Raw genomic sequence first — 14304 nt, forward strand, 5'->3', positions numbered from 1 at the left:
TGTCTCTACAATTTTAGTAGCTTCCTACATAATGTCACTGACAATCATCTTGCTCCACTTTTCCCAATGACCTGAAGGACAAACACAGACTTCTGGCTCTTTCCTCACCCCTTGATACATTCTACTTCCCATTGCTGCCCTCACAAACTCTGGATATGAGTCCCACACAAGTCCACATGCTGTCTCACACCTCTGTTCCTTTGTACATGCGATTGTCCCAGCTTGAGCTGAATTTCTTTTCCCTGTCTCCCTGGAGCACTAGTTGTCATTCAAGACCCAGGTTAAGCATCCCCTCTTCCCTGGAGCCTTTTTTGCTCCCCATTCCCATCAACCCAATCCTTCAGATAATACTATTTCTTGGTGGGTGCTTTCATTAAACATTTATTTTACTTTATTCTTTATCACAGTGTACTGTAATTACCTATTTCCTGTTGCTGGGGAAGGACCAGCACTTGATACCAAGGCTGCCATATACTGTTGTTCAGGTTGTACCCTGAGGCAACAAGCGATGGCCAAGATCCAACCTGTACTTTACTTACTAGATGCTTTTCCCTGGTATGAGACTACAGCTGCCCAGATGAAGGGGTGCTGCCTTCTAATTTGCACAAAGTAGCTGTATGGGATGACAGTGGCTCTACTTGTCATAAAGTAAGGGCTCAATTAATGTTAGCATCCTCTCTGTGTTCATCAGCAAATGCAGCTGCTCCTGGAGTGGATTGGAGTGTCATCCTAAGCTCCAGACTCCAGTCTCCTCTAGGGCCATGAAGGGAATGGAAGCCTCAAGGGACTTCCTGCTTAGGAAGAGGGCTCCCCTTGGCTCCTCCTCTACCAGGACAGGGGTGTCTTTGCTAAACCAAACACAGTACATTACAGCCTTTGCAGAATTAAGTAGGATTGTAGAATTTTACGGGCTCTTCTAGTCAAAGATGGTAAACCCATAGCATGGAAATTACCTTTCTGCCTTTCCTTGAGCATGGCAGACATTGCCAATCAATTACAATTACTCTCACAAACTTGAGATGCCTCGGAATCCTCCGCAGAGCCATTAATGCATTGTTTGAACTGACATTTAGAATAAACCTTATTTCTTATCCTCATTCTAACTGAACCCCTTATTTTATGAATCATATGAGGACCTCTTTCCTCTATGGTCCTCACTCCTCAACTCTGTCCCTTCATCTCTAGTTAACTCTGGCTTGGGAAGATTCCTATTTGCCATGTCCTGAGCAGTCTTAAAAATGGTCACTTTCCATAAAGTATTTCTTCAGCAGTCCTATTCCTTGGAATCATGCTCTAGATAACTTACCACCAAGAATCATAACATGTTTAACTTCAGAGAGCTGCTTCTTCAATTTCCTCAGTCATTAGATGAAGAGATTGAGGACCAGAAATTGAAGACAAGTGATTTGCCCAAGACCTCAGGGCAACGTATGAATGAGCTGGGCAAAGTCCAAATATTCTGACTCCCAGGCCATGTCTCTCTCCAGCACATCTTCTTGTGGCTGATATTTAATTTTCATTAGTCATTCCTCAGTGCATGGAACCACTGACTTTGGAGTTAGAAGAGTCTTATACAGTACTTTTCCAAACTTTCACATAAGATAGAATTTCCTTTCTCTACACTCCCTTTTACATGAGTGTATTAAAAGGGTTATGTTAACATCTAGAGAGTTTAGGAAGCAGGAGATGCATGTAGGAGAGAAACACTGAGCCTATATTAGTTGCAGCTCATCTGCTGGCTGACTGTGTGACTCAGGCTCTCATTGGGCACTCACTTTGCTCATACTTTACTGCCTCAAAACCCTACCCTGAAGTTATCACACATTAACTGCCAAGATGATTGAGGGGTCTAGGCTTCACCGTTTCCCTTAATCTTTAGAAAACACACAGCATCTACAAGAAATAATAAAGGAATAGAGCAAGACCTGTAAGTTAGATTTTTCCCTCCTCTCTATATCCGGATCAACTTACTTGGTTGCTGCAAATGAAACAGATCAGAAATAAAAATGGACTCCCTGAATACATTTTATCCAAAACACAAATGTTGGCAAGTTCATGGTTAGACTTCTGGAAACTATTTTTAATTTTAAAAACTTATTTATTGAATTTTTTAGAGATGGGGTCTCCTATGTTGCCCAGGCTAGACTGCAGTCACAATTCACAGGCATGATCATAGTGCAGTACAGCCCTGAATTTCTGGGCTCAACTGATCCTCCCACCTCAGCCTCCCAACTAGGTGGGACCACAGGAATGCGCTCCAGCGCCTGGCTAAACTATTTTTAAAGTTCAATCTCAACTGTAGACTGGGCTAATAAATAGTTAACTTGGCTAGAGGATGGGTGACAAAATGGCACTAAGAAGTCTTAGAGGATTCTCCTGTGATGAGAGAAGGATACACTGTGGCCTCACTGGGCAACAAGTGTCCAGTCAAGCCCTTCAGCAAAATAGTCTACTGAAGTACCTTTGCCTCCACTCTTCTCTCAGATGCATTTTTCCATTCGGCAAATACTGACATCTACCCAAGTGAAAGTGACTACCCAAGTGACATCTACCCTTTTACCTTCTGGAGCTCATGAAACCAAACACTGGTATCCATAAACTTGGCATTTCATAAGTATCAAGGTGGGACTGGCCACTATTTTGGTAGTTAGCCATCAGTCAGTCAAGGGCGTAAGGACTTCTTGCATTCTCTAACCTGTTCTATCAGCCCCATTTTCCTGGTGAACTCCAACTTTCCTATCACTTTGTCTTTGAATTCCTCTCTGTAACCCTGGGATAGAATAAAACACTGCCTCTTTTGTGTCCTCACAGACCTCTTCGCATACCTCTCACATGTTATTCTTGAAGTTATGTGTTTGTTTATAGAGCTTTCCCCCACTAGACTGAATTTATTTCCAGAGTCAATGACTTATTTACCTTTGTAAATCTAGCACATAACAAAGTGCCTAATGCTAACTAGGCATTGAATAAATGATGGTTGAGTAAAACCTGCATGAATGAATGAGGGAAAGTGGTCTGATACAAATGATCTTTCAATTCCCTTCCATCTATCCAGTTGATGATCATATGTATTAAGTATTGCTGTTACTCAAGTTCCATGCTGCAAGGGGAAGAGTGAGGAATGAGGTAAGCTCACCCTACAGGGTGTTTTTGCTTCTGTTTGGAGGCTACATAACCATATAGCAGCCTCTCTTTTTTTTTTTTTTTTAAGAAAATGTGGTTACTGATTGCACAGATATGCTAACTCCTCCATCCAGATAGGTGAACTCTAGGTAGGCTGAGTTCAGAAAATCTGGAAAACTGGATAATGCATGGTATGTATGGAAGCAGCTCTGCTCTTGTCACTTAATATCACTAATATAATGTGTGTGTGTGTATATATATATATACACACACATTATAAACAGAAGGACTGATTTATCCAAGGCATTGGTATATCATTTTTTTCTGAATATTTCTTCTACTCCGTTGAGCAGAATATTTGAAGCCAGGACAGCTCAAGATCAAGTTTACTTATTTGTTTGATTATTTTAGATGCTGGCTATGTAAAGGGTTGTGACTGATTAAAATCTCTGGGCTCCCCAGTGAAAACAAAACTGCATAGATTGAAAAAGCAGTCAAACAGCCCATAAACAAGGAACCCCTTCTGGGTTCAAATACAAAGGTACTCTTATTCTTGAAGTATTAACTCTTCCTTTTACCCTTTTGGACAAGAAGATCAAGGTCAAGTGCAGTAAAGGGAGCAAAGGTTTAATATTAAACTTAACATGCCTCTCCCCAGGGAGAAGTAGGGCCAGGGAAGGAGAGTAATAAACACTGAAGGAAATTACACACCTGGGGTCAGCCTTGAGGCCCTCCTTGGAGTCTCTCAACCCCTTCTTCTCTTGTGGTTGCCCTACCATGAAAAAGGTGTCCCTGATGGTAGGAAAATCTTCCAGAAGATCTCTCAGGCTATTGCAGTATGCCATGATCTGACCCCGAAGAGCATAGTGAGACATGCGGTGGTTAAACCTGAAAGTCAGAAGACAGGATGTCCAGAAGGAGAATCCAAATTCTTCCACCTCTCACAGAAGCTCCAGGATCTACATCCCTGTAGGACTTTTCAAAGAGAAAGAGTACTTCTATCAAGAAGAAATTTCCATTTGGGTCAGGTGGCTGTGGCCTGAAGGCAGAGGCATGAACCCCTTCATAACGACCCCATCCTTCACTTCCGATGCTTTTATGCATGTCAAAGGACAGTTTAACTTGATTTTACCCAATAAAACTGCTAGTTATTACATTCAGAGTCAGAGAAATCAGCATGTGTTATTCACATATAGTATACTTACTTCTGACAATATTCAACTATAACATCTCTCTTGACTTTTCCAATTTCATCCTGTGATAAAGGAGAATGATATTCATAGTAGACAGTTGGCTATAAGAACTCCCCACCCTAGTACATGCGTACAAACTTAAAGCAAATTTCAAGCAGGAAAAGGCTACATATAGTATACTTACTTCTGACAATATTCAACTATAACATCTCTCTTGACTTTTCCAATTTCATCCTGTGATAAAGGAGAATGATATTCTTAGTAGACAGTTGGCTATAAGAACTCCCCACCCTAGTACATGCGTACAAACTTAAAGCAAATTTCAAGCAGGAAAAGGCTACAGAGCTGAGACATTCTTTCTAGGTTAAGCTTGTTGGGAGGCACTCCTCTGTCTCTCTCCCACTCCTACCCATCTTGCTGAGTATACCAAGGATGCAAGGCTCTGATCACACTTTACCTCACAACCATTTCTCAGGGTTGTGTTTGCAGAGAGCAGTCTTGAGTGATAAGGTAATGTCTCTCTCCAGGAAAAAGAGCAGGCTTATTATAACAGCGGTAGGTTCCCCAAGCTCACTGATTTTCACTGTGACACAAGCCACTACCTGCATGTAGGCTCCTCCACACTGTCCCCGTGGGACTGACACAAACATGAAGATCATATTGCCTACGCTGCTGTGCATAATAAAATTCTTTGTCTCTGACAAAAGAGTCTTGTATGCCTTCTGCCAGCATCCATGGAAGAGTAACAGGTTAACTTATTAGCCAGTAAGTAGTCCCCAGACCCTGACAAAATTAATACAGGTAATTATATTGCCTGAGCTGTTTCTGATCTGATAGGTGTTGAACAATCCTGAAGGTCAGTTCATGAATGATTATCTTTTTCCACTTGGTCAATATTTTTTGAAAATTGCTTATTAGAAGGGACCCTTTGCTTCTATTATGGCTGAGCAGTAATTGCTGGCCCTTGTCATATCCCATCTGTAGAACTAGATTAGGTAAATTTAAGTCTTTCCTTTAAAGTCACAAGTAGGGAAGAAAGTCTAGAATTATAAATCTTGTCATTTTCCTCCTAAATAACTATGTATTACCATAATGATTTTCTTATCAAAAAATTAATAATGAAATGATATTTGCAGAATTAAGGAAGACTTTTTACTGATTGCAGTTTTTAGTTTTAGTATTTTTCAATAGATCAGGCTAACATAAAAACCTTTAAACACAAACATTGTGGTAGTGTCTGAAAAATTAAGATAACCATATGGTTATCAGGTGACCAGATGGGTAAGAGCCATTGTTTACCTTGCCTAATCCCCGAACCACTGTGGGTCACTCAAGAGTAGGCTAACGTTCCAGTGCAGGTGCTGAAACGAGTTCATTTAGAAAGTGACAAAACAAAATGTGGCATTGGGAAAATGCATACATTTTTAAAGCATGACTGTAATCCACTTGAACTGATTCCTTTCTACTTCTTATTCAACTTCCCTTTTTCACTTCCTTACAATACATTTTTAATGGTCCTAGTCAAATAGGTTGAAAGCATCAGATCAACAGATTCCAAGTGAAGAATTTTCATTTGCTCAAATACAAGAGGACCAGAGCTTTAGGCAACATTTGTCACTACACACTCACAGGGATCTTCATTCTGTCAGCCGTGGTTTGTTTCCTCAGGAGGAAGGCATTCAGCATCATGTCCCGTAGCCCCACCTTTTCCAGTTGAATAGACACAAAGGCCTCTGGAGCCCTGAGAAGTGAACAGAAACATGGGAGCCCAAGGCAGGAGGTATGTGGACATGAATCAGAAAGACAATGTGTATACCGGGCATTGCAGCAGGAGGGCAGGTGGCTGTGTCTCCATGGTTCTTGCCTTCTTGAGGTGTTTCTGATTATTCACCAGGGATGCGGATGTGTCACATCCTGCTTGGGGACCCCCTGTGCCTGAAGCGTGCTTCAGCAGTCCTTTCTCAGTCCTAAGCCCAGTGTTTGTACTACCCATCTCCCTTTGCATTCTCCTAGCCTTGACTGCAGGGGTATTTAGATTGAAGTGAACTCCCAAGGGTCCTCTTGACTTGACATATTGGTCTTAAATCTTCCATCTACTCATTGGAAATGTGGACTTTAATGCACTTGAACTCTGGCCATGTGTCAGATTAACAGCATCTTGAGTAGCAGAGTTGCTTTGCCTGTTATTATTTTTTATTCTAAATTTGCCAGAATTCAATTAGAATATCATTGGTAGGCCCTGATAAAATACTCAGACTAATCATACTACAGAGTATGATTTACAGAATATTCAGACAGAGTATCATACAGAGTATTACAAAGTAATTCATACTATAGAGTATGAATGTCTCTCTTTCTCTGTCATGGTGAAAAGAGATCCACACAGAATAGGGTATCTCTGATTTATAGACATGTCTCTGGAGAGGCCGTGCTTCTCTGACAACAATTCACCATCCTATTATTCTAAGCAATGTTAGAACCTTTGTTAGAACAGTGAGGACAGGCTGGGCACAGTGGCTCATGCCTGTAATCCTAGCCCTTTGGGAGGCTGAGGCAGGCAGATTACTTGAGGTCAGGAGTTCAAGACCAGCCTGGCCAACATGGTGAAATGCCATCTCTACTAAAAATACAAAAATTAGCCAGGTGTGATGGTGCATGACTGTAGTCCTAGCTACTCGGGAGGCTGAGGCAGGAGAATTGTTTGAACACGGGAGGTGGAGGATGCAGTGCACTGAGATCAGGCCACTGCACTCCAGCCTTCCAGCCTGGGTGACAGAACAAGACTCCATCTCAAACAAAACAAAACAAAACAATAAAAAACCCTATACATAAATGTTCATAGTGGCACTATTCCTAATGCCAAAAAGTAGAAACAAATGTGGTATATCCACATAATAAAATTTATTTAGCAATGTAAAAATGAAGTGCTGATACATGCTACAGCACAGCTAAATTTTGAGAATATTATGCTAAGGGAAAAAAGCCAGACACCAAAGGTCACCTGTTGTATGATTCCATTGATATAAAATGTCCAGAATAAGCAAATCTATAGAAACAGAAAGTAGATTAGTGGTTGCCAGGGACTGAGGGGAGGGAGAAAAAGTAAGTAACTGCTAATGGGTACGTTTCTTTTGAGAGTGAGTGATAAAAATGTTTTGGAATTAGATAGTGATGATGGTTGCACAATCTTGTGAATATACCAAAAGCCACTGAATTATATACTATAATCTGGTTTTTGTTTGTTTGTTTGTTTTGAGACAGAGTCTCACTATGTTGCCAGGCTGGAGTGCAATGGCATGATCTCAGCTTACTGCAACCTCTGCCTTCAGAGTTCAAGCAATTCCCCTGCCTCAGCCTCCCAAGTAGCTGGGACTGTAGGCACGTGCCACCACACCCAGCTAGTTTTTTGTATTTTAGTAGAGATGGGGTTTCATCATATTGGCCAGGATGGTATTGATCTCCTGACCTTGTGATTCACCCACCTCCGCCTCCCAAAGTGCTGTGGTTACAGGTGTGAGCCACCACACTCAGCCCGTGGTTTGTTTTATATCACATTAATTGTTTCTCAATAACCAAAAAACAAGAAATACAGAAAAAAGTACCACTGAAAATTAAGAAATCTAGTAAGGGTTTGGTCATACATTGATTCACAAACAGGAAACAAGGAAAGGAGGAAAAAAGGAAAGTAAGGAAGATAAAGATATAGGAAAGAGAAAATAGGGGGCAAGGGAGAAAGAAAGGGAGAAAAAGAGAAGGGAAAAAAGGAAGGAAGAAAGGGGCAGCCTGACATTAGCTGGTGGGAGTGACGACATGCCTCTGGCTTCTCTGTCATGCAGGCTGACCTTGACATTAGCAGGACAGCTCCCTTGTGGGGTGTGATAGAAGTACACCTGCTGGACAGCCACCATCAAAGCATTTTTCTGAGCAGCTTGGCAAGCAAGAGTCACCTGCATATTTTCCACTCCTGAATGCAACAAGAGCTAAAGGAAGAAAATACGAAAAATATTAGGAATTTCTTGCATAAAGAAGTGAGTTGAGGGTTGAGATCACCACTTATTCAACATGTAAATATATGAATCAAACTGCCAAATGAGCTGGGATGCTTGCTACTCAGCCATAAGACTGAATCTGGTCTCTCCCTAAGCAGCATTTCATTCCAAGAAGGCAGCCTCCAGGCTTGATTTGCTCTATAGCTGGACACCATTAGATTTCCCCAATGGTCAGGAAAAGATGAATAGGCTCTAATGAACTAGCAAACATGTGCTCAGTGGTAGGCTCCTGTAAGCCAAGATTAGATCAGTGTTTTAAAAATACACATACAGAAGCAAAGAAATCCAAGTAGCAGATAAAACATAGCACCAGGTTTAGAAAAACCAGATAAAAGCTCCAATAACAAATGTATATTTTTAAAACCTTATGCAAAGATTGTTCACTACATGTGAACTTCTTTTTTAGTATCTAACAGAAGTTATTATAAGTGGTGTTGCGGTCTCTATGGTTCAAACCAGGCTAATGTGCACATCAAATAAGGCAAGGCCATCACTATGGTTTGAATGTGTCCCCCAAAAGTTTATGTGTTGGAAGGTGATTGAGCCATGAGATTAGAGCCCTCATGAATGGATTAACGTCATAATCGTGGGAGTGGATTTCTTTCTCAAGAGAGCAGATGTTATAAAAGTAAGCTTGGCTTGCTCTTGTAGTCTCTTTTGCATGTAATCGCTTGCCCTTCTGCTTTTCTGCCATGTTATGATGCAGTGCAAAAGCCCTTGCCAGAAGCTGCCACCATGTCCTTGGACTTTCCAGCCTCCAGAATCATGAACCAAATCAACATCTTTTCTTTATAAATTACCCACTCTCAGGTATTTTGTTATAGCAAGAGAAAATGGACTAAAACCATCATTATTATTATTTAAGAAATTGGAAGCTTTTCTTTTTCTTTTTCTTTTTTTTTTTTTTTTTGAGATGGAGTCTCACTCTGTTGCCAGGCTGGAGTGCAGTGGCGCAGTCTTCACTCACTGCAACCACTGCAACCTCCACCTCCTGGGTTCAAGCGATTCTCCTGCCTCAGCCTTCCAAGTAGCTGGGATTATAGGCATGCGCCACCATGCCTGGCTAATTTATGTATTTGTAGTAGAGATGGGATTTCACCATGTTGGCCAGGCTGGTCTTGAACTCCTGACCTCATGATCTGCCCACCTTGGCCTCCCAAAGTACTGGGATTACAGGCGTGAGCCACCACACCCGGCCCATGGAAGCTTTTCTTATATGTGAAAGTTAAATTTATATAAAGTATTATGTCTTCTGAAAGAAATACGTGAGCAAATTGCTTTATTCTACTTTCATTTGCTTTTAAAAAATAAATCGTTTACCTTAAGAATGGCTTCCTTTGTGTAAAAACTAAATTTACCAATTTGGTTATCATCCACCTCAGAGATGGCTAAGACAAGAGCAGTAGGAGAATATCTGCAACAAAAAATATGAAATTGTTTTGATGTGATATGCAACTAATCAAGAGACACCATTATGATGGAACAGGATGTCATGTGATCAGATCTGAAATGTCAGTAATAATAGCAAATGCAACTTTTATACAAAACTTGGTATTTCCACTGAAAGCTATAAGAGATCTGGGATCTTTTCTGTCCTTTTTGAACTTGATCTTTCTGTAGTTTGATTGTGGTGACCACCCCATAGTGTTGGAAATTATTTTCTGTTGATTACCATTACACTACTCTCTCCCGTTTTTCCTCTTACCTTTTTTTTTTTAAGCAAAATGTTTTTATTTATTTGAAGTACATATATAGTTAACTGGGCATCAAAGGTGTACCAAGTGACTTTTTTTTTTTTTTTGGAGTCAGAATCTTACTCTGTCACCCAGACTGAATGGCAGTGGTGCAATTATAGCTCACTGCAGCTTTGAACACCTGAGCTCAAGCAACTGTCCCACCTCAGCCTACTGAGTAGCTGGGACTACAGACATGCACCACCACACCTGGCTCTTCTCACCTTCTTGACCATACTTGTTTAGGATCCTTCACTGACTCACTCCTTTGAGCACCCCCTAAATGTTGTCCAATTCTCTCTCTTTCCTACGGTTCCAACAGCTATCTAAATATTCTTTGTAGCCATTTTTCCACCTTGAGACTCAGTACTTTGTCCATAACTATGAGACTTTGTCAAGTAACTTAATATCTATCAATCCTTGTTTCTTCATCTGTAAAGGGGGTATCACCTATCTCGTAGGGTTATGGCAAATATTAAGAGGGATAATATGCATGAATGTGCTTTTTGAAATGTAAGTCACTATACTCATATTTGATCCAGTTGACCTTCCATATCTATGGGTTCTGCATCCATGGATTCAACCAATTGCAGATAAAAAATATTTGAAAACATTTCTCCTCCCTCCACCCAAGATGCCGAAAGGAAAGAAGGCCAAGGGAAAGAAGGTGGCTCCGGCCCCTGCTGTCGTGAAAAAGCAGGAGGCCAAGAAAGTGGTGAATCCCCTGTTTGAGAAAAGACCTAAGAATTTTGGCATTGGACAGGACATCCAGCCCAAAAGAGACCTTACCCGCTTTGTGAAATGGCCTCGCTATATCAGGTTGCAGCGGCAGAGAGCCATCCTCTATAAGCGGCTGAAAGTGCCTCCTGCTATTAACCAGTTCACCCAGGCCCTGGACCGCCAAACAGCTACTCAGCTGCTTAAGCTGGCCCACAAGTACAGACCAGAGACAAAGCAAGAGAAGAAGCAGAGGCTGTTGGCCCGGGCCGAGAAGAAAGCTGCTGGCAAAGGGGATGTCCCCACTAAGAGACCACCTGTCCTTCGAGCAGGAGTTAACACCGTCACCACCTTGGTGGAGAACAAGAAAGCTCAGCTGGTAGTGATTGCACACGACGTGGATCCCATCGAGCTGGTTGTCTTCTTGCCTGCCCTGTGTCGTAAAATGGGGGTCCCTTACTGCATTATCAAGGGGAAGGCCAGACTGGGCCGTCTAGTCCACAGGAAGACCTGCACCACTGTCGCCTTCACACAGGTGAACTCGGAAGACAAAGGCGCTTTGGCTAAGCTGGTGGAAGCTATCAGGACCAATTACAACGACAGATACGATGAGATCCGCCGTCACTGGGGCGGCAATGTCCTGGGTCCCAAGTCTGTAGCTCGCATTGCCAAGCTTGAAAAGGCAAAGGCTAAAGAACTTGCCACTAAGCTGGGTTAAATGTACACTGTTGAGTTTTCTGTACATAAAAATAATTAAAATACAAATTTTCCTTCAAAAAAAAAATATTCGAAAACATAAAACAATAAAAAGTAACAATACAAAAATAAAAATAATGCAAATAAAAACAATGTAGTATAACGACTATTTACATAGCATTTAAATTGTATTAGATATAATTATAAGTAATCTAAAGATGATTTAAAGCATAAGGGAGGGAGTGCATAGGTTTTATGCAAATACTATGCTATTTTATATAAGGAACTTGTGCATCCTTGGATTTTGGCAACTGAGGAGATTTTGGAACTGATCCCCCACAGACACTAAGGGATCACTATATATGTTGTTGTTATAATGGCTCTCCAAAGTGGTAACTTTAAGGAATTAACATACATAAAATAACTACGAATTCAGTACACAAGTTCTTTGGATATATAAGCTTTCTCCTGGTAATGAAAAAGCCTCCCTTATCTTGCAGCATCTCTAGGTCATCACCTGGAGGACCAGTCACAGACAAGAGCATCGGCCAGACCATAGGGCATTTGGGCAGTTTGTGCTGATTGGTGGATTCTGACTGAACAAAAATGTGGTGCCCTATTTTCATAGCAATATAAAACACCAACCAAGGAGGCCCTTGAAGAACCAGAAAATAGCTTAGCTCCAGATAGGTTTTTTTTTTTTGCCAATTGGAGACCTAGCATCGCCTAAGGCCTGATCATACTTCCTGCCTTGGCTTCTGTGAATATCTCTGTATCCTTACAGTAAATTCAGTTTTTGGCTTAGCTAGTGTGATAGGATAGAGCAGGGGCAGGTTTTCCCCCCAGGAGATATTTGGCAATGTCTGGGGACATCTTTGATTGTAGCACGGTGTGTATGGCGTGGGGTGCTGAGATATTACTGGCATCTGGTGGGTAGAAGTCAGAAACGTTGCTCATCAACCTAAGACACACAGGATAGTCCCCACAACAAAGATGTCCTCAGCCCCAAAGTTTAGTAGTGCTAAAACTGAGAAGTCCTGGGATATTGTATTCTATCATCCTAACCCGCTCATTCTACCCCTGCTCTCTGGAGTCATTTAGGATATTAACACTCAGAGTTCTATTTTGAGCAGAGATCTGCATTAGCAAAACAAAGGTGCTGGTTGCCTCCTTGGAGTCACCTTTTTCCTTCCTTGGCATGGAGCCAGTACCAGGAATCTCCAGGGATAGAGGTGGGACCCTGTGGGGAAAAGCAGATAGCAGAGAAAGAAAGAAGAGGGAGACAGCAGTTTCTCCTCCCCACACATCAAAGGTTAATTGTGTGAGGACAAAAGAAAGATTCCTTCCCCTGACTGAGCAGACTCACCATCTATTACTAGTAAGGGTATTTTCTTTCAAGCAATGGGTGGAACCTATGGGGCATGAGAGAGAAGTTTCACTGGTTTGCATTGGCTTCCGTCACTAGCTAACAAAGGAGGCTGCCTGAGATATTGCCTGCATGTTATATTTGTACCTTGTGTTATCCTTTCAAGGAAACAGCTGCTCTGAAAACTTAAGTGACATCTTCCTGGTCTGAAGGAAAGTGAGAGATGAGACCTGGACTTCTGATCCATGGCTCTCACCCCATTAGACCCATGCTGACTCCCTTTTCTACCTGGAAGCAACATATTCTACCTGGGAAGCAGCTGAGCCTGTGATTTCATCTCACCTGAGTTCTCTAGTTCTTTCATTTCTCAGTTACTTGGTGTTTTTAAATGCAATTGTCCCCCTTAAATGAAATCTTACTTTCTCCCTCTTATTAAAAAAAGGAAGAAGAAAAAATCCGGCATCATGGCAGATAGAATATAAGAGAGAACTTAAAAATGTAATTGTTCTTGCATGTCAAATGGTGAAAAAAATTATTTTTCACTGGTTATTCACTCAGCCATCATGTTATTTTTACCTCATGCTCTCAAGGCTCACCTGTCTACCTGACCACTGTCCTCCAGCAGAGAGGTTATAAAGACAGGAGGTGGCTGGTCTGCCCTGTTCCTGTGTGATGCAAATTCAAAGTGAACAGGCCTCAGATACAAATGGAACTCTTCAAAACCCATCTCCCATGCCAATTCTTTATAGAGCCTAAAAGAAAAAAAGAGCCAAGGGCATATGTTAGTGTTTTCTCCTAAAAAACAAAGCGAGTAATAAGAAAACAAAGACACCTGAACAAAAACTAAAGTAAAAGTCCAATAAAAGCCCAGGTCTGTGTGAAGTGAGTGAGTCACAGAGGTCTTCTGCTCTGCACTTGCTGTGACAGTTACAGATGGTAGAAAGCAGTTCAAGTAGGAGATGTGCTTGGGTGTTTACTCGACTCTCATTTTCCACAAGCTGACTTCTGTCCCCAGAGCCCTCATGAGGTCACCAACATTGGTGAAATGCAACATTCACCATCTTCTCTCAGAGTTCATCACAGTTGGCCTCTCTGTCTCCTCCTCGAGGATCATCTTTCGCCATGTTCCTGCCTCATGACTGCTCTCTCTCAGTGTTCACTGGCTTCTCCTCTTGCTTATCTTCAAATGTTGGTGTTTCCTGAGGTTCCGAACCTGGTTCTCTTCTCATCTACCACATCCCCTCCTTAGGGGTTTGTGGGGGAGTCTGTTCAGCTCCACACCCTAAGACTACTCCTTCATGTAACAATCTGTGACCCTTGTCTGTGTCCTGACTTAACTCTGAGCTCCAGTCCCAAGTCTGTCGCAGCATGGCTCCAGTTAGATGTTCCTCTGGCATCTCAGCCTTACATGTTTACAATTCTTTCCT

The 14304-nt window shown here is 41.7% G+C and overlaps 2 protein-coding genes across 2 annotated transcripts in view; one reads left to right on the forward strand and one right to left on the reverse strand.

Annotated features, from left to right (window-relative positions):
- Positions 1-7963: 7963 nt before the first annotated feature.
- LOC105519460 (transmembrane protein FLJ37396) overlaps positions 7964-14304 on the reverse strand; it is a 28936-nt gene continuing 22595 nt past the window's right edge. Inside the window, 3 exon segments of the mRNA XM_011952814.1 lie at positions 7964-8296; positions 9686-9779; positions 13474-13629. Of these exon segments, the coding sequence (XP_011808204.1) occupies positions 7964-8296; positions 9686-9779; positions 13474-13629 (583 nt within the window).
- LOC105519459 (60S ribosomal protein L7a) lies at positions 10712-11599 on the forward strand. Its single transcript, XM_011952813.1, has one exon. It carries the CDS (start codon positions 10733-10735, stop codon positions 11531-11533), a length of 801 nt encoding a protein of 266 aa, XP_011808203.1. The 5' UTR covers positions 10712-10732; the 3' UTR covers positions 11534-11599.

Source organism: Colobus angolensis, unplaced genomic scaffold, assembly GCF_000951035.1.
Source record: "Colobus angolensis palliatus isolate OR3802 unplaced genomic scaffold, Cang.pa_1.0 Scaffold35, whole genome shotgun sequence".
NCBI classification, from domain to species: Eukaryota; Metazoa; Chordata; class Mammalia; order Primates; family Cercopithecidae; genus Colobus; species Colobus angolensis.

Bases quoted from the DNA above. Each gene is read 5' to 3' on its own strand.
- LOC105519459 (XM_011952813.1), top strand. From the start codon at position 10,733: ATGCCGAAAGGAAAGAAGGCCAAGGGAAAGAAGGTGGCTCCGGCCCCT.